This window comes from Cyprinodon tularosa, unplaced genomic scaffold (assembly GCF_016077235.1).
Source record: "Cyprinodon tularosa strain WSP-4 unplaced genomic scaffold, ASM1607723v1 ctg161, whole genome shotgun sequence".
Taxonomy (NCBI): Eukaryota; Metazoa; Chordata; class Actinopteri; order Cyprinodontiformes; family Cyprinodontidae; genus Cyprinodon; species Cyprinodon tularosa.
Window position 1 is genome coordinate 545,652 of NW_024038449.1, and position 22,156 is coordinate 567,807.

Sequence of the window (22,156 nt, forward strand, 5' to 3'; positions counted from 1 at the left end):
TACTGTTGCAGAACTAAACAAAAGAAAACATAGAAGCAAATGTGATTTAAAGAGGCATTGCAGAGTTTTCTAATGATACTGCCACCTCTGGCCAAAACATAGAACTGCAGCACTCTTCTGCTCGTTCTCGTAGCACATGCCGATACTTGACAGGGGTGTTTCTTTTTTGTTTGTTTTTTTTAACTTATGTGGAAGTGCCATAGGTGTCTGAGTTGAGCTGGATACCGGTCGCTTTTGAGTATCAACAAAATCCATCTTGAATATAATGCTTTGATTGTTTTTTCAAGGAGCCATTTAACATGGACACGCATGACATCACACCTTACAAACAGCGTGGGAACTTCCAACCCAAAGTAAAAATAGGCTACAGGCTTATAGATTCATCGGCGTTGAACTACTGAGGTGTCAGTCTGCTCATCAAATCATGTTTTAGTCCTAAAGAGTCGAATAAAAGGCTATTTTAAAGAAAATTTTCAGTAAAATTGTACACAATGTCTCTTTAATTACAGTGAGGGGTTGGCAGATATCAGCATAACATCACATCCAGGCTTCTTTCTGAAATAGATCTGTTTGTTACAGTATTTATTCATGCAAACAGATCTGGTTTGAATTTCCATAATAAAATCATGACCACTTTTACTAAAGTCTGTGGTAATTCATAATAAGCTTTAGTATATGTACTTGTGTTTAATTGCTACTGAGAATTCAGAAAGTTAAAGTTTGCAAATTTAAGGATCTTTGAAATGAAACATGCAAAGAACCCAATAAGAGAGAAGTCAACCATCAACCTTCTATTATTGTGGGAAAAATTCTGTGGCTTCTATTCCTGCTTGCAAACTAACATTGTCACAAACAGACTGAACCTTTAGGCCATTTCTGAGGTTACTGAGGCATCCAATTAGCTTTGACATGACAGCTTCAGAAAATGTGACTCCACATTGACATATCCACTTTCTGCCCAGGAGGGGGGATTCTGCGCATGCCGTCATAAAACCCTCCCTGATCTATCACAGTGACAGATTCAGACATCTGACAATCACACTGAAGCTCTGAATGGTTTTCTCAGTGACCTCCTAAGGTCGGAAGTTAGGGCGAGACATTTTCTTTTCAAACTTTTAAAGGTTTACACAAAACACAAAGTATATAGCCTGGGTAAATAAGCAACTTGACTTTTTCTGTTTTCAGTAAAAAGTTTTTTTAATCTTAATCTTAGTTTAAACTATTATGCCAAAAACGTGATAGTAAAATAAGAAAAACAAAACGCTAGATGTCAGAGGACTCATCAAATCTCACCTGCAAGGTTCCACAGATGTGGTATGAGTCACTATTGGCACCCAGGTGATTCACATCTTTCAGCTCGTCCAAAACACTGTTTGTCCAACCTTTACCCCTGCGAGTGATGCTTGTCTCTATAGTCGGTTGAATGGGGGGTTGAGGTTGCCACACTCCAACATCAGTACCATTACCAAACGCCTGAATAGCATTGCCTAAACAGGAACAAAGAATTGATCAGATTGATTTCCTAAATGGAATAAACAGAAGACACCACGGATGTTTGGCAAAATATGGGTCATGTATAGTTGCTCAGACAATATCTAGTTGTCCATTTAAAAAGTCAATGAATCTGAAAAAATAAAAGCTGCCAACAAAAACTTACAACTAGGTAATTACACCTCTTTTACATTAACATACATGCCTTTTAAAGTACTCTGTTAGGATCTGATGTTATGGACCAACATAAAATAGAGCATAATTGTGAAGTGGATGCGATGCATTATTTTCAAAGTGTTTTAAATGATAAAAATTGTCAATACTAGACATACTTTTTAAATGATGTCTTTATCAGCTTTGCCCATCTTTCATTCAACAAAGTTATTCTAACTCCTCTAATGCTAATCTTGATCGCCATTTTGAAACGTACTGTAGCTTTATCCTTCTTCACATCAGTTCTAAAGAGTGTCCCCACAGCATAATCCTGCCATTGTCGTGTTTCAACCTGGGAATGTTGTGTGTAGTTTTCTGCCTAGGGTTTACCAGATTACTCGATTTGTCTGGGATTGCAAAATATTTTCACTTCTTTCCTGCTGTTCCACAAATTGACAAAATGTCCCACATTTGACTGGATTCGGGTAGAAAAGAAGTTAAAAAAAATTAACAGGCACTTTGCCTCAATGAAAAGAAAGCTGAGCTGCATTCAGAAGCTAAGTTTAGGTTTTCCCTGATTTGATCTAAATGTTGGTTGATCGAACATTAAAACTCTCTATTTGCATGGACACTAAATGAAATAATCCAGTCATGAGGGAAGTGTACAAGTATGAAGCATTATCTGCTCTGCCGATAATGCAAGCGTAGAAGAAGAAATGTGCTGTTTACCTGTGCAAAGAAAGAAACAACGAAAGAAAAATGTCTGAGGACTTCAGTGTTGAGGAAGAGCATGAGTTCTTTGCCGAGAAAGCAGACGCTGAATGCGCACTTTCATCTGGTTTGGTCTGCCGCGGTTTCCGTAGAGTCGTGAACTCGCAGGCGCGCGTTTTTAGGAAATCCTATACACTACTGTTTAGGCTCTAAAACATTCTAAATGACTTCGTTTCAAGTAAATTATGGACGCTACCCACTCAGGACACTTGGATTACATTGGACGAGCAGTATGGAGGAATATTGACACGTTTTTTGTGGACTTTTATGGACCTTTCTGTCTCGGTCACCATAGACCTCCATTATTTGAATGTCAGCAGACAGCAAGAAGCCTCCCAGATCTCCAGATGCATTTGAGATATCAAAAAAGTACTCCAGAGTGTTGTTCAGCATGGGGGTGAGTAGAAAATGAAGGATAATCATGTTTTGGGTGTACTACTCCTTTAAGTGAAAATTCAATATGGAAGGCTTTTATAAGCTTCACCTGAACCACCTGCGATGTTCCTCCTTCAGTTCCAGCCAATCAACTCGGGGGCTGCATCTTTTCCGAAGCTAATCATCTTTCAATATCCCCATCTCCTCCATCATTCTCAGATTATTCTCAATCCCACTCTCCCTCTGGCTTATTCCACCACCAGTGTCCAGGCCCCCTTCGGAGAGTCAATGTATCCTCACAATCAGCTGGATTTCCTTAGATAGAAATCAGGTGTAACCTGTATAAATAAATTTAAATATTTGCAGCTTTTCTCTGTGTGAGTCTCTCCAAATTGAATTAGTTATGCAATAAAATGACATAAATCTTAAGGTTTGGGTCAAATATTTGTGTGTGTGTGTTACTTGATGAGGTTAGTGGCAGGTGAACGCTTTTTGTGAAGTTGTCCAAAGTAATTTTTAGATATGAGAAAAGCATGATGTAAAGCAACACCAAAAACCATCGCTAGAAACTCAAGTCTGACCTACAATGACCCTCATAACCTAGTTGTCACACGTTTTTAATTTTGAGAACTGGTTGTTTTTTTTTCTAAAAACAAATTAATGCACTTTTCAGACTTAACTTAACCCTTTAAAGCCTGATCCAAGAATAAAACAAAACAGAAAATTACTTTTTTTGGTTTGAATTCCTTATTTGCCCTTTTAACAAAATATGTAAAAAGAAAAAAAAGAAATACATTTTTTATATTAATAATTTATTATTATGCGATAAGTCAAGATAATTTTTTGTGTAGTCTTCTACTGGCTGTTATCAGGTATATCTGATTGTGTACAATAGGATTTTAAGCAAAGTTTTTACCATTAAATTATGCAAAAGGTGTCAGATACTAAACATTTCATAAACCGTATGTATCAAAATACGATACATTTGGCATTATAGGGTTAAAAAATAAAATGAAAACAACACTTTACAATCTTTCATTGTTGCGTCAGTCTATCACATAAGATCCCAACAGACTACATGAAAAAAGTTTTTGTACCTCAGTTCAACCTGTAACAATGTATTGCAACTCACGGAGGCATCGATTGTTGGTGAAAAACTCCGAAAATTTATCACAGTCTTGCTTGCTGTTCCCACTGCTGCTGCAGTCGCACCATGGCGACAGGCTAATGCCCGAAGACCGCACATAATTGGGTGTCATCACTGTACCTGCAGCATTAAAGAGAATAGGACCCCTGTTAATTGCTGCTACTCTGGTTTAAGCCCATTAGGTCACTTGTGGTTTAGCAGGATTTCTTTTTTTTTTTGGCTATTAAAATGTTCAGGTCAGCCAGTGAGTGTAGGCTTACAGTAATATGTGCTATAAGGAACTTTTTCTCCATTTACAACTTATATGGAACATGCAAAGTGTAAATAAATTCCACAACTCCTAAATAAGCTGTATGATGAAGAAAAGAATAATATCTGCATCTTTGAAGGACATTTAAGGTTGAATAGGTTTGATTTTTGCTACTATAAGCAGATTCTGTAGTGTACTGTTGGGAACTTGTGAGGTAGGAGCATAAGAGGGAATACACAGTGCAAAGCCTGGTATCTGTGGCATAGCTTAAAATATTGAGACTGCAACTGGCCTTCTTTGCAATGTGTTCAAATCTCATTTCAAAAACTCTGTTGGATGTCATTTTCCTTCCTGCATAATGAAACCCCCCGATGGAAGGAAGACTGGAACACAATCTTTTATTGCACAATGAGCTGGAGTGAAATGTTCACGCTGCAGTTTTGCTGTAATATAAGATGTTTGCCTTCATGGCCGATCAGCCAGATTAACCTTTGCTCTGCAGAATACACAGGGGCTAAATTGAATAGCTTCCCAAGGAATTTCATATGCATGTATAAGAGAATAAGTGAGCAATTTAACAAAAGGCATTTAAAGGAAATATATCATGTAACTAATGTTTAGTTAGCAAAATTTTGGGTGTTTTCAACTTCTGCAAAACCTGAAGTATAAAATATTAATTATCTCAGTTTTTGCCAACACTTGTAAAAGATGTGTACAATGCAGGCAAAACCTGTCCAAGCCACTCTTCAAAACATGTAAAATAAAAAAAAACATGCCATTTGTGTGAGATATATGAGTGTTGACTTTTACAGGTCAGGAAATCGGTAAGAGAAATCTGCTGAGCAAAACTTGCTTATTTAGTTAGAGAATTACATAGAAAAATCAGTGAAATGTTAACAAACAATGATGCATGAAGACACCAGGATATTTTGCTGTTGCCCCTGCGGAGAGTAAAAAAGGAGAATCTCCAGGGGTGCTTTAAAATGACAGTAAATATTTCAATGCCGGTTAGAAAACAACTTATCTTTTTTAGCATCACTGACATAACGTGTGATTAATTCTGATGGTACCTTGACTAGAAATTGGGCGCTTAAGTCAGATAATACTAAAATGGAGCTTTTTTGTGTCAACTCCAGGTGGGTCTAATATGAGGCAAATAAAGTGTTCAAGAAAGTAGTTTCTGGCTATTTCAAAATTTGATGGATAATCATGGAAATTTCTTAAAGTACTCAGAACAAGAGGGTGAGCTAAAGAGAAGAGAAAAATAGCTAAGACTCAGAAATTGACAGCAGAGGCAGTCGTTGTGGTATATGTATAATTTCCTAGGAAAAATATTTTTTTGAACAAAGGTTTTATTTTTTGCTAAGATTTGCACCAAAATCACATCTTATTCCATAATGCTTTATATGTGAGATTAGGATCCTCCAAGAAAAAAGGTTGCACATCTTTTGAACAACAGGTTCTTTCTACATTTATAATGTTATCTAAGAATACAGGTATTTAATGGAAAATAACGAGTTCTGTTTTTTTATTACTTACCAATAAGGCCTGAATAAGAGAGCAGGCAGTCGGCGTAGTTTTCTCGTAGACAGCCAGATATGGAACGAACTTCAGGTTGACAGTTGCTGAGGAAGTCTGCCAGCCTTGATCTATCAGCAGTGGAGATACATGACATGTGATTTCTTTTGATGGATCCTTCCTGTGCAAAGCACCGTGTGCGTCGGAGTTTGGAAATCGCTTTAAAATAAAAATCTGCTCCCGGAACAGTTCTTTAGTGCAAATCTCTCTCCCTTAGAAAAATGCTCAGATTCACATCATGCATATACTGAGGAAAATATCTGCCCTTATTTGAGAATATCTTTGAAAATAGAGGAAACAGTGATACAGTGATTGTTTTTTCTATTTTAAAACTAGTTAGTTGGATGTCATGAATATCTTAATAAGTTGTGTATACTGTGTTCAATTGGGATGATTAATAAAAGTGGCAGTTAGAAAGCATTCAAAACTTTATGTTTTATTTTGGGATGTATGTGCATTTTTACAGATATATGTATAGATTTTAATGAAGTTTTTAAACAACTAAAATTCTCAGAGTAATACATTGATTGTGATTTATATCATGCTGCAGCTAATCCTGAGAGGAGCTACAAGGCCCCATGGACAGGGAAGATTGCAATGTTTAGCAGATTTTCCCATGAGTTTCTACAACAACTTATATAGTTTAAGTTAACATTCTGTTAAAGTCTTTCTCTGAATATATATTCACAAAGAAAACCAAATTAGGTTCTATCTCTACTCTGGCGCTGCCAGTACCAACAATGGATCTTTTTATTTTAGATTGCACTAGTGCAGACATAGCTTTTTTTTCTTCTTTTTTTTTTGCAGGTTTCTAAGTTTAAAATGAAAATAGCTAGTGGCACTCAATTTATTGTTATTTTTTAAAACGGAAAAATCTAACCCTTTCCCCATCTGGATGATGATTGAGAAGTCAAATGGCAGATAATTTAGTGAAATTTTCAAGGAAAAAAAGTCATAGTTTTAAAATTACCCCTGTTAAGCCTTGCTATTTAATGTTTTTCTATAAAAAAAGAGGGGAAAAAAAGCTTTTTTTGTGAAGTTGTTTGTGAAATATTATTCATGACTAGTATTGAAAGCAAAAAGGCAAGAAGAAAACACATATTTAAAACATTGATGAAATGAAATACAAAGAAAAAAATTATTTAGTTGTCAAATCAAACAAGTGTTTAGAAAAAAACAAATGAATTAAATTTCCTTTTTTCTGTTTTATATAAGTGGAAACTTATTCATTCACCTGGCAGAATTTGGTTTAAAGTTAATCTCTAAAGTTAATCTCTAAGTTTGATCAATTTGTTTATTTTCTGACTATGCCTATTTGTTTGGCTAAAGTTCTGATTTGAAGCTGATAAAAGATCAGATTCAACTTCAGAGACTTTGAACTCATTAGAAAAGATCCATTTTCATAACACCAGTTAAAACATACAGAATGCTTTTAAGTAACCAAAAATAGTTTTTTAATTGGTATAATACCACTGAAAATAATTCAAATGGCTTTTAGGAAAAAATCAATTAACTGTGATTAACACAGTTTCTCTTCTGAATTAATGTTCGCTTTATATTGTTATTGGTTTTTAAGATATACAGGTCTCATTTACTATCAGACACAACTTTTGGGTTTTGCAAAGCACAACTGATTTCAAAATAAAATATTTTGGGCCAACTGTATACAGGTGAGAAAAGTTTGAGTTCAGATTTCTAAATATACTTTCAGTTCAAAAGACTCTCTGTAAGGTAAAAAGGTTTATATGTAGATTTAAAAGGACCCCATAGAAAAAAAGCAGAATTCCTGTAGTTCTAATTTGCTCCTTTGTCCTGTACGGTTCTTCTGTTATTTAGTTACTAAATCTCATCACAGACGTCAAACAGAGTCCAGGAAATCTTATTATGCTATCAGCACCTGCAGTTGCATGAAATATGACATGCTATAAGTTATGTTATTGAACTTAATTAGCTACACGTGTTTACCTGCCAATAATTTAGCAGAACCTTGTAGCTTTTAGGGATTTACAACAGTTCAAATAAAGCCCTAGAATTAGTAATGTAACCAGTTTGTTAGTGTTGGATGTCCTGGTCTGCTCCCAATCCAGATAGCAAAAACATTCCTTGGTCTGATGAGTCTAGATTTTTGAAGGTAATGTTTAAAGGCGAGGGTGAAAATTTGATTTAAGAACATAAAAACATCCTGGTTTGTCCTACTGGTTCAGGCTGGTGGTGATGGGATACCTGGTATGGGGGATATTTTCTTGACGCACTTTAAGCAGAGGATGACAATCATAAAGCCACAGCCTACATGCATCAAGTCCTTCACTTTATAACCACAGTTCACCGATTCACTCAATGCTCTCTTTTCTTAAAGACTGTTTCCTTAAACATGGGTCCACTGCACTTGACTTTCACAGTCACTATTTCACATCTCCAACAGAGAAGCTTTGCACAGTGGAATTAATGCCATGAATGTTTAACTGACAGAACTGCATTAAGCATTAGTTCCTAGCTTTTAATATACTTTAACATTTCCAGGATGTTTTCATCTGCAAATGTTGAACCGATGCCAAGGAGACTAAAGGCATTTTGAAAGGTCAAAGGAGCCACAACCAGCAAGGCGTATGTGATTTCGGAAATGGAGAAGATTCTGTCATAATGTGGAACTGTTTTGGACGGCTGTTCTACCTGCAGATGTAGTTGGTCTTGCATGCGTTCTGCAGAGAAAGACAGTTGGGCTTGTCCTTATCCTCATAAGAGCAGATCGGTACAATAGTTTGTCTTCTGCGTTCAGCACATGCCGTCTGATCTCCCGTTGGGCAGGAGCAAAACAGCATCCCATAGCTGTATTTAGTTGGAACCTTCATTTTTGGACAAACGAAAAGATAAAAGCCTTAATATTAATAAGTGGTTTTTAGTGATGAATTACAGCAGTTTCATTATTTTCTCAGCTGAGACATTTATAAAGACATTGCAATAAAAGTGAACACAATACAAAATCCTGATAAAAGCCTTTTTCTTTTTAAATTTCCTTAAATATTAGGTTGAGCCTCAAACATTAGAGAGCAAGATAATGAAAGTGCTTAAGTGCTTAATTACCTTGTCAAAGAACTGTCTTAGAGCCTTGTGGCACTTGCGCTTGTTGCAGACCTCCGAAGCAGACACCCTGCTTGTGCAGGGGTTGATGTAAGCAGAGCGATATTTCTTACATGTGTCGTTCAGGTTACAGGCTTTGGCAGCACTCAGACAGTTGTTCTCCTTTGTGGATGCAGGCTCAGCTGAAACAGAAACAAGAAAATTGTTTTGAACGGAAGATTTCAAGCTGTCTTTTAGCATGCCGAGTGACTAACCACAAAGAAAAGACAGAAGACATCATAACCACTTTTATCTTTTATTAGTCATTCCATCTTAATGACTTTATTTTACTACCGTGCAAAATTATTTATGCCTTTATTACACTCCCACTGCAAAATTATATGTTTTATTGTGATTTTATGTGACCAACGTAAAGTAGTGCATAATATTGAAACGGAAGAAAAACAAAGACACAATTTTTAGCACTGTTCCCTTGCAGCAAGAGGGTCCTGAGGTCTTTTTGCATTGAGTCTTCAAGTTATTCATGTGTTGGTTCAAGGTACAAAACGCATGTTAGGCTATTTAGTCTCCTGCAATGTAAGCATATTCATGTATGTCTCCTGCTTCCTATTATTTCTCATTTGTTGTAGTTAAAACCATTTCTGCTCCACTGACTCCTACACAGTAGAACAAACTCTATCCTTGGTCTCAACATGGAAGAATGAGCTCTATAATTTAGCGTTTTGAGGTGGAATTAAAGCGCACTGAACTATTGGATGCACTGCAGGATGAGCTATGATTAAATCTGAATACAGTCTTGAGCCTTTGGTTAATCATACATTACAGAACCCATTACTTATATATGCCAAGTGCTCAGAGATCTGGGCTGTTATCATTGAGTTCTTGTTTGCATCTCTTGGGGCATAGGTTTGACAGCTTCACTCCTGTTTAGGTGACCCTGGGGCAACATGCACTTCTGTTGAATTAAAGACAAACTTGTTAAAGGTATTACAGAAACAGTTGTCTCTACATGTATACACACCATAAAGGCTGACAGAAGAGACAGCGGAGTCAAGGCTGTAGGTCACTGAGTGAGTTTGTGTGAAAGCTACCAGAGGCAGAGAGGGAAAAAATATATCTGGGGCATATTTGCATTTAGAAAGTTCATCTTAATGTCAAGTGCCTCACATGAGAATTCATATTTTCTGAACTTTTTTTTACATTTTGCCACGGTCCATGGTCTTGCACTTATTTTGGAACAGGTCACAGACCCAGACATCTGGAAATAGTGAAAAAGCAAGTAAACACAACACTTTATTCTTAAAAAATGTTAAAACTATTGTTTTTTTCACTTCTCAATTCTGTACTACCTTGAGTTTGTCCCTAACATAAATATCTTTACTTTTGTAATTTTTGTAATGTCATGCTTTACTTTTACTGTCTAATGACTGTATTTGCATTAGGATATATTATATTGTGTTTGCTGGAGTAAAATATTGATTTGGAGATTGATGTAAGTTCTGCTATTTTGAATAAGTACTGTAACTGTGCATAAGGGTAATACTTTATCAGCGAACATCCGGTCATTTTGTTTTTTTTCCAGTAATATTTCTGGCTCTGTGATTCTGTGTAAAAATGTATTGGAGGAATTTCAATCACATGCAACAAATGAGAAGTCTAATATGGGAAACCCTACAACACACAGTGATGGTGAATGTAAAGTGTCAAAAAAAAAAAAATCAACAATAAAAAACAGGTTTTTGCAACCATTCTCAGGTTGCAGCCCTCCAGCAAGGCCACCACAGCAGACAAAACAGTAATCTGACTCTATAGGTAGCTTTCAATAAACTGAAACAAGAGATGTTTCAAATGATGTCAGTCAGGCAGGGTTAAACACGTTGATTACGATATGGGGTGGGGGGAAATTGCACCCAGAAATACAATAAGGGCAATATGATTAAAAAAAGTTTTCAAATACACAGTTTTGTAATTCACCCTGCCATCAACCTACAAAGAGAAAAGCTGCAACTAGAAAATATTCAATTTATTAATACATGTAACACAATCATATTCTTCAAAATATTTCTATCTAAGCAAAAAAAAAAAGCTGATAGCGAGGACTCATTGAATCACTTGCCCTGAGCATGCAAGTGGCGATAGTGGAGGGGAAAACTCCCTTTTAACAGGAATCAACCTCCAGTAGAACCAGGCTCGGTGTGAGCAGCCATCTGCTGAGGCTGACTAGGGTTCAAGGAGACAGAAGCAGATAAAGACATAAACGAAATTAGTTCTTTGGCGCACGGGCCCCGGCAGAAGACTCCGATGCTGTGTATCAAGATACGCTTGGATGAGTAACCTAGAAAAGGATTAGGGAAGTCTTCTCCCCCAGGGCCCAGACACTGGTGGTGAAATAAGCCAGAGGGTGAGTGGGACTGAGAATGAGGGAGGAGATGGGGTGGAGGGTGAAAGTTCGCTTGCATGCGGGAGATAGAAGCTAGGCCAGGAGCTAAATGAAGGGGATCTTGAAAGATTATTGGCTTCGGAGAAGGTGTCCCCCCAAGTTTTAATATCATTTTTAATAGTTTTTTCAGTCATAAGAGTAGAGAGATTGGAAAAACAAAACTTACAGTAAAACATACAACAAAAGGAGACCCTAAACCTACAGGACCACAGCAATACATAGATCTCCAACAAGTATAAACATATGTCCATGCATACAAACAAAATCAACAGGATGAAAGGGGACAGAAAAGTAAATAGCATGGGTGAAACAAAAATTGAATAGAATGAAAAAAACAAATCACAAATCATAAGAGGCACAAATCACTTCCTTTTGCTCATTTCCCAAAAAGAAATAGAAGATATTCCAGCTTAAATTGGCACAGCCATGTTTGTTTTGCTGAAGCCTTCCGCCTCTGGTTGACGCCTTGACGTATTAGACGTCACTGCATTTCATTGGTCCGATATGTTTTAGAAGCATTTCATTATTGAGGCCAATTTGGTTTATAGCAAGAAGTATTTTGGGAATGTTGTAAACTAAAACATCTCACAAGAATTAATCTCGCTTGGAAGGTAACCTCCTAAGTATTAAGTGTGTGCTGTGTCAAATTACATAGTTTCCTAAAGTAAGGTTGTATCATTTGTTTTTTCAAATACATCCAAATCTCCTCCTTTTTAATTTCATGACCCAAGCCCTGAACATTCTACGCAGTAAGTTTAGAAAAACTAAACATAAGAGCCACAAAGCTGAAAATTATTGAATAATAGTGCTGAGTATGAGGAATTTAATCAAAGTACAGGAATCCATAGCCCCAGGCATGCAATAAGAGGAATTTAATGACAAAACATGGAAACAGCAGCCCTTCCCTATTCTATCATTTCCCTATCCTATCACTGAACAACAACACTGGGTGTACTAAATATTGTCCATGTCTTAGTTTAGCAGGTAGATCAAAGTGACCACTAGGACATCTTAAAAATGCTAAATAATAAAGAGAAAGGCAACCTAAAGAGAATGACTTGTTTTTGAACCAGAACCTTAAAGCAAAGTGTTTTTTTGGATATAGAACTACAGCAGAATATGAAATAATACTGCATATACAGTATTACAGAGCATAAAGAAACCAAAAGCACCTTAATTTTGAAAGAAAATGGCTATAAGTCAATCAGTTATGTCTTTTCCACTTGCCAAAAAGCAGTTTAAATCTGGGAACAATCGGCTTTTAGTGGCAGTTGGAACGGCTCACTGACCTGTGTCAACCAAATTGGATTGGTCTGATCGGCATACAGTGGGGAACAAGAGATCTGGGATCTCTAATTTATCTGATACCACTGAGCGCAACGTAAGGATGTCAACACACCACAACAGTCATGTCTAACAAGCCAAACAAGTCTGCTTACATCATACATAAACATGGAGCAGCACTGGTTTAGAGGGATTCAAACAGATAATAGAGTGAAAAAATAAAGCACTCTGACTTCCCCCTGGCTTCCTTCCATGGTGCTCTCCATTGTTTACTTTCCGGATTTCTGTCGCACTGGAGACATCATCAATGCTAACTCGACAGTGGGGGCAAAGAGGCCATGCAGCTTGCAAGCAGGGTGTTAGACCTAGTTTTTGTAGCCAATGGGACGGTTAGAAAGCACTGATTGTTAGAAGGTTGACCCATATTTGAAAAAAACTGATTAACCCGCTAATTTCAGTGGGAAAGAGGCTTCAGACTGAGATATTGAGAAAGTTTGGAGATCTTCTTTAGAAAAGGAGAAAAAGGAGATGTGTACAAACCTATTCACAAACCTCAAGAAACATCTTTGTGTAAACGTGCAAAAGTTCTTACTCTAAATAAATAATTATTTGTTTTAGTAAGCTCTTTTCGCCATGACTAGGGTTTCCACTGTGCTTTTTTTCATTACAATGTTTTATGAGTCACAAGGTAAGTTATTAACAAGGGTAAAGATCAACCTGGATCTATCTGAATCCTTTTAAAAGCATCAACTAATAAAATTATGAAACCACTGAAAATAGATTAAAAAATGACTAGATTACGGTTGATCCAATCAGTGTGGACGTAGTGAAAATACTTACCGGTACTCACACCATGACTCGGGTTTTAAAGAAACAACTGTAGGCTTATCTTAAAACTTAGAATTATATTTGTAAGCTCTTCTTTAGTGTGTAATATGAGGTTCTAGAACATGCAGCCCTGGACTTGCCTTCTTGTGTCTTACAACATTAAAGTTCACCATTGTCCATGAAGCAGAAGTGCGTGAGAATGGCAGACGGGTTAATCTTTAGAGTCATTTATGTGAATAATACTCCCAAAGAACTATAAAAGCTTAGCGGATTAGCTTAAAGGATGTAAGGATTTCAGGTTAATGCACAGCTATTTACTGACATGCCACTGTAACGCTTAAACATTTTAAGTACTTATGTCTGCATATAACTAATTTTAAAAGCGTCTCAATTATCATTATCATAGTTGACTTGCATGGAAAGATTTTTGTATCAAGTATTCGAATATTTTTTATTATTGATTTTCCCAGTTCCTTTTTTTGTTAAAGAATTTGTGTTTCAAAGTCCTTTAATAACATATTCCTATTTTCAAAGAAAATATATAACAATGAGACCAAATATGACATTTTAGCTTTTTTAAATTTAGAGCTGATGGCTTAATAGGATGGAATACAATTATTTTCAGATTGACAAGAATATTGCTAAATAAAATATCAAATAGATAAGATAGTTGTAGACTTAAAAAAAGTTAGGGAAAGTGTAACTATAGAGATAAAAATAGAGATTTCTAGAATAAATAGAGCAAGTAATGTTTATTTGAAAGAGAAGCAAAATTTTATTGATAACAGATTAGGAAACTGAAATAAGGTTTTGGAGGTAGGTTAAGTTTACCTTCTGGGGTATAAAAATTATTACTAAATGTGTATAGTTAGTGAGAAAATGGCGTGGCTAACATCATAAACCAGAGCTATTAATAATAAGTGTGTTATAAGGCATTAATAGCCACATATTTGTGGATGTCCCAGACAGGTTGATGCAAAATTTTACAGAATATGTCCATTCATGTCAGATCTATGGCATATGGTTTAGTCTTTTATCCCTAATTACACAAAATAAAGATTTTTCACAATCTAATATTAATTAGCTGGTAACAAATGTACATTTATTAGTTAAATTTCCATCATATTTTTTACTACAGTGTCAACCGTTTTCCCACTAACAGTATTACTACTGTAGATGTTTTAATCACCTGCTCAAAAAGCAATATTGTTAACCAGTGTGTCAGCCTGTGAATGAGTGCTGGAGTTAATCTTTTTAAACCTTTTCATCCATGAAGTACCCTTTTGTTTCTTCCCATTTCAGGAAAAAAAAACAAAAAAAAAACATCCCAGAGCCTTTTCGTTCATGGTGCCCTCTTTTCTAACTGATTTCAAGCCACCATGTACAAATTCCCACCAGAGTCTTAATATTGATGTTCAGACTGAAGACTCATTTATTACATGCACCCATGAAATTAGTAGAATCCTTCTTAGTTCCTGCTTTAAAATACATCACTTAATCTTTGCGTCAGTCATTTATTCTGGAATGATAGAGAATTCCTGTAAAAATGACTTGCTAGGATGAAGCATCTAGAACCACCAATATTGTAAGCAGTAGCAAAAGTTGGAGAAAGTTGTGCAAATGTTTACCTTTTTGTAGAACATTTAATCTCTTATATGAAATAGATGGTCTGCTTTGAAGCCAAGCAGATATTTTGTTACATCGGTGGCACAACACGTTATAGGATAAGAACTTTTGCTTCTTGTTCGACTCACTAATCATGATGATGTCGTGCAATGTAAGCTTGAGTGGACATATGGCACACTGTCACTGCAGTGTATGGGTGAGCAAGCCAGACTTTCTCACTGAGATATGTAAATCTCAGAAAACACTTTTAAATTAAGTTATTAGCTATATATTATTTTTTTTAAAGCTTCAGCATTAAAATGTCTGATAGGTAATGCATTGGGGATTACTTTATTTTCCTTCCTTTTGAGTCTATGATGGAGCCATTATCTTCAAATTATTATAGATTTGGAGAAAAAGAAAAAAATGGCAATAATTAGCTCAAATTTCCCTCAAAAATAATAACACAAACTGGTTAATTTTTGCAACATCAGCTGATTGAGGCAACATCAGTTTAAATCAGGCTAGCTATAACAAAGAAAGCTATGGACCTCCACATGTCTGGTTTCATCCTTGGTTAGAATTGAAAGGTTTTAGCTTCATCTGTTCAAACAACGACATCAAACCATTTCTCTGTATTCCCAAGGTAAAAGTGTTTTGGTGTAAAAGGCTGTTTGAAGCTTGTAGGACAAAGTAATGATCTGCAGGGAAATATGTTTTGCAACAGGACTGTTCAAACTGTTCATAGCCCACTCAATCTTGTCTTCAAACTTAGGACCTTGTGCTGACATTTGACATTGATTACAAAGAAATAATAGCATTCCCTCACAACTGTCCTATTTGACTAATTTTTAGTAACAACAAAGTTAATTACACTGTTGTCTCATCCCCCAAAAGAAGGTTTAAATTTAGCAAATAATTATCAGAAAATTTACAAATAAATTTTAAATGATCTGTTCCCGTTTACCTCCTCTGTATGACAGAACAATACTGTAGAAGGCAGCGTTTTGACCCAGTGTGGTAGTCTATGGGAGTGGGTTTCAAACTCACAACCTAAGGTTTCCAAGCTCTATTCACTAACCACTAGGCCCCCACTCCCCTAAATCAAGCCTATAGCAGTTATGCTGCTAGAGTCTTAGGCTGCTGGACATGGGTACACATTTCCTCATTCTGCTTCATTCCATTTCTACTTTCCTATTTGGCATTATTTGTTAGTTCAAACCCATACATTTATGCTTCCTCTGTTTTCTCTTCATAGCTTCATTTGGCCTTGTTCTCTTTTTGGTTTGGACACAATCCTGGAGGGGGCCATAAGCTGAGCTGTACCTATCAACAGCTTTTATTATAGATAGTGTTGGGCCGGTTTTTCAGTGCTTAGTCCTGACTGTCTGTTAGACGTTGCTATGGGCTTAGCTTCTACTGTAACTATTTGTATGTGCTCTTTTATCCTTTTTGTCATGAAAAACAGTTTCTTTCCGAGACAGAGGCACTTATAAAGTGGTTTACTGTCACCTTTTCAAACAAAGAAAGTATTTATGGATCAGTGCTTCCATGACCTTTTTGAATATCTGGTTCTGTCTCCTTGAAGGCCGCTCAAATTGAGCCTGGTTCTGCTGAAGGATTGTTCCTGTACTTTTTTTTCCTCTTCATTGTCACTGCATACAGAGTGGCACAGTGGGTAGCAAGAAGGTTCTGGGTTCAATTCCCAGCCCAGGGTCTTTCTGCAGGGAGTTTGCATGTTATCCCTGGGTTCTCTCTGGGTACTCCGGCTTCCTCCCACAGTCCAAAAACATGACTGTTAGGTGATGACACCTTAGGTGTGAGTGTATGCTTGTTTGTCCTGTTTGTCTCTGTGTTGCCCTGCAATGGACTGGTGACCTGTCCAAGGTGTACCCTGCCTCTTGCCCATTGACTGCTGGAGATAGGCACCAATCCCCTGCAATCTGCTGGGTTTCGTTAGCCAGAAAACTTTTAAACAGTCTGACTATATGGCTTGATTGAATTGTCTCTGCAGAGGGCCTTGAGAAAACACGTGATGTAAATTGACCCTATATTAATAATATGAATTGAATTCAAATAAAATAAAATAAAATAAATATAGTTTCCTTTGTTGATTGCTGATTCAGCAAGATTTCAGTTTGACTCAGCCTGGGTAATTTGGCAAAAGAAATAAGATAAATATCAGATGCTGGATGAGACATATCCCTAATAAATTATTTTCTGTCTGTTAAAAATATGAATGTTTCCCTTACAGCCAACAGTACTTAATTTTTGTTTTTCAAAGTCATGATTAGCTACTGACTGCATCTCCAATGTGTGCATACTCACTTGGCTTCTGCTCTGAGTCTGTCATGGCTGAGCCATCAGGTACATTCATCTTAGTGAGGAATTTCCATCTTTCAAGCCATTTAACTGAGCCTTCATCTTCAGGCAACATTTATTTATGTTAGAGTGGTAGTCAGTGAGCCAGTATGCAAATGGAAATATGCATGTGCAAGTGTGTATGCAAGAGAATGTGGCAGATGCTGAAAGTTTGCTCAGTGACGTATTTGGCATGATTCATTTCAAATATTTTGCTACACATTTTGCTTAAATTAACTGGAGTACCTAATTCTCCGTTTTATCTCATGTGGACTATTGGTGAGCTCTTGGAAAGGCAATTTATTTGTTTTAATGTATCTGTGGATTACAGAGCACAATTTGAGCTCAGCTCTGTGCTACTTTTTGGCAGCTAATAACACTGGCTTCATACAAGCAGATAAATTTTATTTAATGCGTTTCGGAAATCATAATTAAAATTTTTGATTCATTTTTAGCATAGCACAGGGTGCACACTGTTGCATACTACCTTTGTAGCTCAACGTAATTTACATAATATCTAAGGAAAAAGGAAAAGGTAAATATCAGCAAAACTATGAATTTAAAACACCTTTTAGGCAGGAGGAATAGAAGTATTTTGATCTATTGCACGAGTAAGACAAAGATGATTTCTCCATGAATTGCTGGGTCAACAGCTGCTTTATGCTTTTGCTGAGAAAGCATCAGTTTTCTCTGTTCCTCTCCCTTAGATTTCCTAAAAAAGCTTTCAGGTTTGTTGTTCTAGTTTACTCTTAAAGGGGTCATAGAATGCTTATATAGGGTATTTGGTGCTGGTCCGTAAGGTCTCTGAATAGGGTGTGTAACACTGGTTGGGCTGAAAATGGCATATTTGCTGTTCTATGAGCCCTAATGCAAGCCTGGTTAAAAGCCCCAGAATGAAACGACAGGTTTTCTTCCTTTTATGGTATGCTCATGAATATTTAGATGAGCTGTGAGCTGATTGGTTGGTTTACAACGAGTGAACCCGCTGAGCAAAGACGCATCATAGCAACAAGCACTCACTCACTGAAATATCGAAATTGTTGATATGGTAGGGTGATCAGACGTCCTAGCATTGCTATCCACAGCTTAGCAACGAATCATACTTTGTGATGGCCTTTGGTTGGAACAGCCCCTCGTTTCAGTACGAGAAGTTTAGCAAATCCTGCTTTGAATTGTCCAAGATTTTGAAAGCTGTCTTCGGTAAAATGCTTTGAGCAAATGAACAGCTGAGCATCAAACTTTGCAGGGATCTTCTTATAGACAAAAATAATCCGTACCTGTCGAGTCTTCGGATCCTTGGGAGGACTGAAAATTTCCCTTTTCTCCGCGCAGCCTGGAACATTGCATTTACGCCCGTGGCCCTGGCTCATTTTAAATAGAGAAACTGCCTGCTTTGTATTTCTGGTAGAAGTTAACCCAGCTGTAGGCTAAACAGCTAAACTGGTGTCTTACATCAACCTCTATTGATGTTCTTGGGCCATGAACCAGTGGGCTGGTCTGTATGTCAATTCTTAGGCGTGGCAAAAGTACAAAAGTAACAAATAAGGCAACATTCCCCAATTGACATCAACTCTGTGCTTCGTTGGAAGAGAAGGAGGTGCAGAGAAAGGAGGTGTCAATGGGGTTTGAACTTCTCTGTACGTCCATTTCATCCACTGAACTATTGTTATTCATCTATTACAATGTAAACTCGGTTTTGCATTCTATGACCGCTTTAAATTCAAATACAAGGTTAAAAGAATATATGAGTTCCAGCTTTTAGCTTCTTTGAGAGGGCTGGTCTTTTCTAACCTACACCATATTGTGATAGAGGTTCAATTAAGGTAAAAATAGGTGAATTCAGGATCTACAGACCTGGGTGTGGCAAGCTAATTTGGAAAGAAAAATATTGTTAATCACAGTTATTTCATGATTTAATAAGAAAGAAATAACTTCTTTGTAAAGAGGGGCAGGTGGATTTGGATAGCTTCTTTCATTTGATAAATGTTAGTCCTTTTGTCTGATACCATAACTTGCATATTAACCAAATGCACTTCCTGCACCACAAGGATGTGAACCTAGTTGTCCCATATTAATTAAAGACTTAAACTGATACACCAGTTCTTTCTTTTGACAAGTGAAATCAATATTTGAATAACATTTTTTTTATATTTACTAAGAAATATTTACAATTATTTGTCTAATTTTAAATTGGTAAAATGGTCTTAAAAATGTAATATTAAATCCCAACCCATGTACTTTTTTTTAAACAAGGGAGTTTCACTTATCTATCTGGCATGTCTTTGCAAACGGTCAATCACGGTCTTAGTATTATGTTACATGACTGAAGGGCAGCTTTGCAGATTGATTATGTTCATTGATTTTTCAAAGATCAAGCATTTAATTTCATCTGTTCGGGGAAACCATGCTTGTAGTTAGTGGTTTGGATTTCAACCCTTTTGTTCTAAATTATTAATGCGATGATTACTGGACACCATTAACTGGAAAAAAACAACTCTAGTTCAGAATTTCCAGTTCTCTATGACTACTTTTGATTTATATATATTTCATTGTTTAAGTACAGGAATATTTTTAGCTAATAGACAATATTTCTATTAAATTCTATAGGATTGGGTTGCCTGTCAGCTGGCTATAGGAAGGCTACTGCCCTTTCCTTATTCTTTAAAAAACAAATTTAGGTGTTCGAGACATTGTTGGTCCCAAAATCACAGAAATTAGGAAACAAAAAATGAAGAAACTAAAACTACAGCTTGTATATTACAAGCCGCTTCTCTGTTAACCAGCTGACCAGAACCAATTCTTGTTTGATTGTTTTTAATTTCCTTATCAATTTAATCTATATCTATATTAATTTATATATTCACTGGACATGCTATCCCTGATACAATACCATCAGGTCATACAGTCAGATTGGTAAATCAGTCATAAACAGGACATAAACATAGCTTGAAAATGAATTTTATGCAGAGTATTTTATATCATTTGATTAAATCAGCTGATATACAGCTAACTAACTTTCCATAATACCCCTGCAGCCCTGTAAATGCCAAAATGGTGCTAGTTAAACCATATTTTTATTTTTTATTTTATTTTTTTTAAATAATAATGAACAAATATATGAATAAAATTTGACTCTTTAGATTACAAAAAAGTGTTTAGACTCAGACAGGGTGTAATGATTTTGTAAATATTTGGATAAAAACATATAAAATGGTTTGTTAGAATCTAATGGATAAAAATGTGATGTGATGGTGAAGAAAATTGAAGGCTAAAAACATCAACAGATTCAGTCTTTAAATTGTAATTTCTCTTCTCATTATTGAAAACAACAGGAATAATGTAAAGTAATGCTTAATTGGTCATACATAATTGTTACTTTCAATTTGGAATGCAGCTCTTCCTTTAAAACTTATTTTGGAGAAACAGAGCAAGTGGTAATGGTGGAGACATCTAAAGGCTTTGTTTTTGCTAAAGGATACATGAAGATAATTGTCAAGTCAATAATTCATTAACTCAATTCAGATCTATCTTGAGTAATATGTGCATTATTTAACATTTGTCTTAATTTCAGGCAGGAATGGGGTCACTTTCGGTTAATGGATTTGTGATATCTAACCCATTAGATGAATTAGTTCTTCTCTAACTGCCGCTGAGGCAGTTACACAGCTTTACACAGCTTGAAGTTAAAATTCCTCCTCTTCTTCAGCTTCATAAACACACCAAAGCATATAATGATCACAATAAAGGTAACAAAGGTGATTTGTATGATCAGGCATAATACTGATAAGTTACACTGTCAAATTTCCATATTCCTAGTCACTGACTTTGATGGAATAGCATATTAGTGGTGCATCAGTTTTCCAATGATCTCCTAGTCAAGATTTTAGGGTTTCTCATATATTAGGTAATATAAATGTGATGTTAGGCTGCTCACTGCCTGTTTCATCATAATATACATTATTATTAATACTTATCCGTCTCTTTTAAACATTCATATAACAATACATTTTATTGTGAATATATTTTACAAAATCAAACTATATTCTCTAGAGAAAGCCACTTCTATTTAATAAAAAAAAAAAAAAAATAAAGATAGGCAGAAAGGAGCAACATTAACCAGAGGAGCCAATAGCCATTAGTAACTCTGGTGGAACTAGAAGCTTGTGTCGATATGACAATGACTAGTTTCCACTCCATAAATCAGGCATTTGTTGAAAGAACGTAAAAAAAAAAAAAAAAAAATCCAATATATTATTAATAATAAATCTGAAGCATTTAAAAGTGGGTGCTCTGGTCAAATGAGACCAAATTGAACCTTGTTTCCCTGTATGCCAGGAAGCATGAACCCTATATTATCTCGGACACACAATCTTAAGGAAAAACGTGGTAGCAGCAACATATGCTGTTTTGATATACAGGTACAGGAAAGCTGAAAGTAGTTATTAGGAAGATAGATTGAGCGGAATACAAAAAAAAAAACAAAAAAATCCTGAGAAAAACCTGCCAACGGCTGCAAAAAGACTTGGCAAGACAGCAGAATAACAACCCTACACATGCAGTCAGAACACAGATTGGATTAGATCAAAAGATATACATATTTGATACTCGAACTCTGGTCTTAAATACAAATAGAAATTGCAGAAACCTTTCAACTGATCCTTATAAATACTCTGCATCCAGGAAATTAAGCTTGAATGTTTTTTCTGTAAAAAAGAATCAGCAGAAATCTCAGTCTCAAGATTTGAAAAGCTGGTAGACATCACCCAAAAGAGTTACAGCTGTAAATGCAAAGTTA

The 22,156-nt window shown here is 36.0% G+C and overlaps 1 protein-coding gene across 1 annotated transcript in view; it reads right to left on the reverse strand.

The window, feature by feature from the left end:
* The window catches only part of gfra1b (gdnf family receptor alpha 1b), a 36,700-nt gene that overhangs the window by 8,528 nt on the left and 6,016 nt on the right, over positions 1-22,156 (reverse strand). Inside the window, exons 5-9 of the mRNA XM_038280557.1 lie at positions 8,847-9,025; positions 8,436-8,608; positions 5,727-5,836; positions 3,923-4,057; positions 1,294-1,487 (exon numbers count right to left, since the gene is read on the reverse strand). Coding sequence (XP_038136485.1) covers positions 1,294-1,487; positions 3,923-4,057; positions 5,727-5,836; positions 8,436-8,608; positions 8,847-9,025 — 791 coding nt within the window. The remainder of the gene's footprint in view (positions 1-1,293; positions 1,488-3,922; positions 4,058-5,726; positions 5,837-8,435; positions 8,609-8,846; positions 9,026-22,156) is intronic.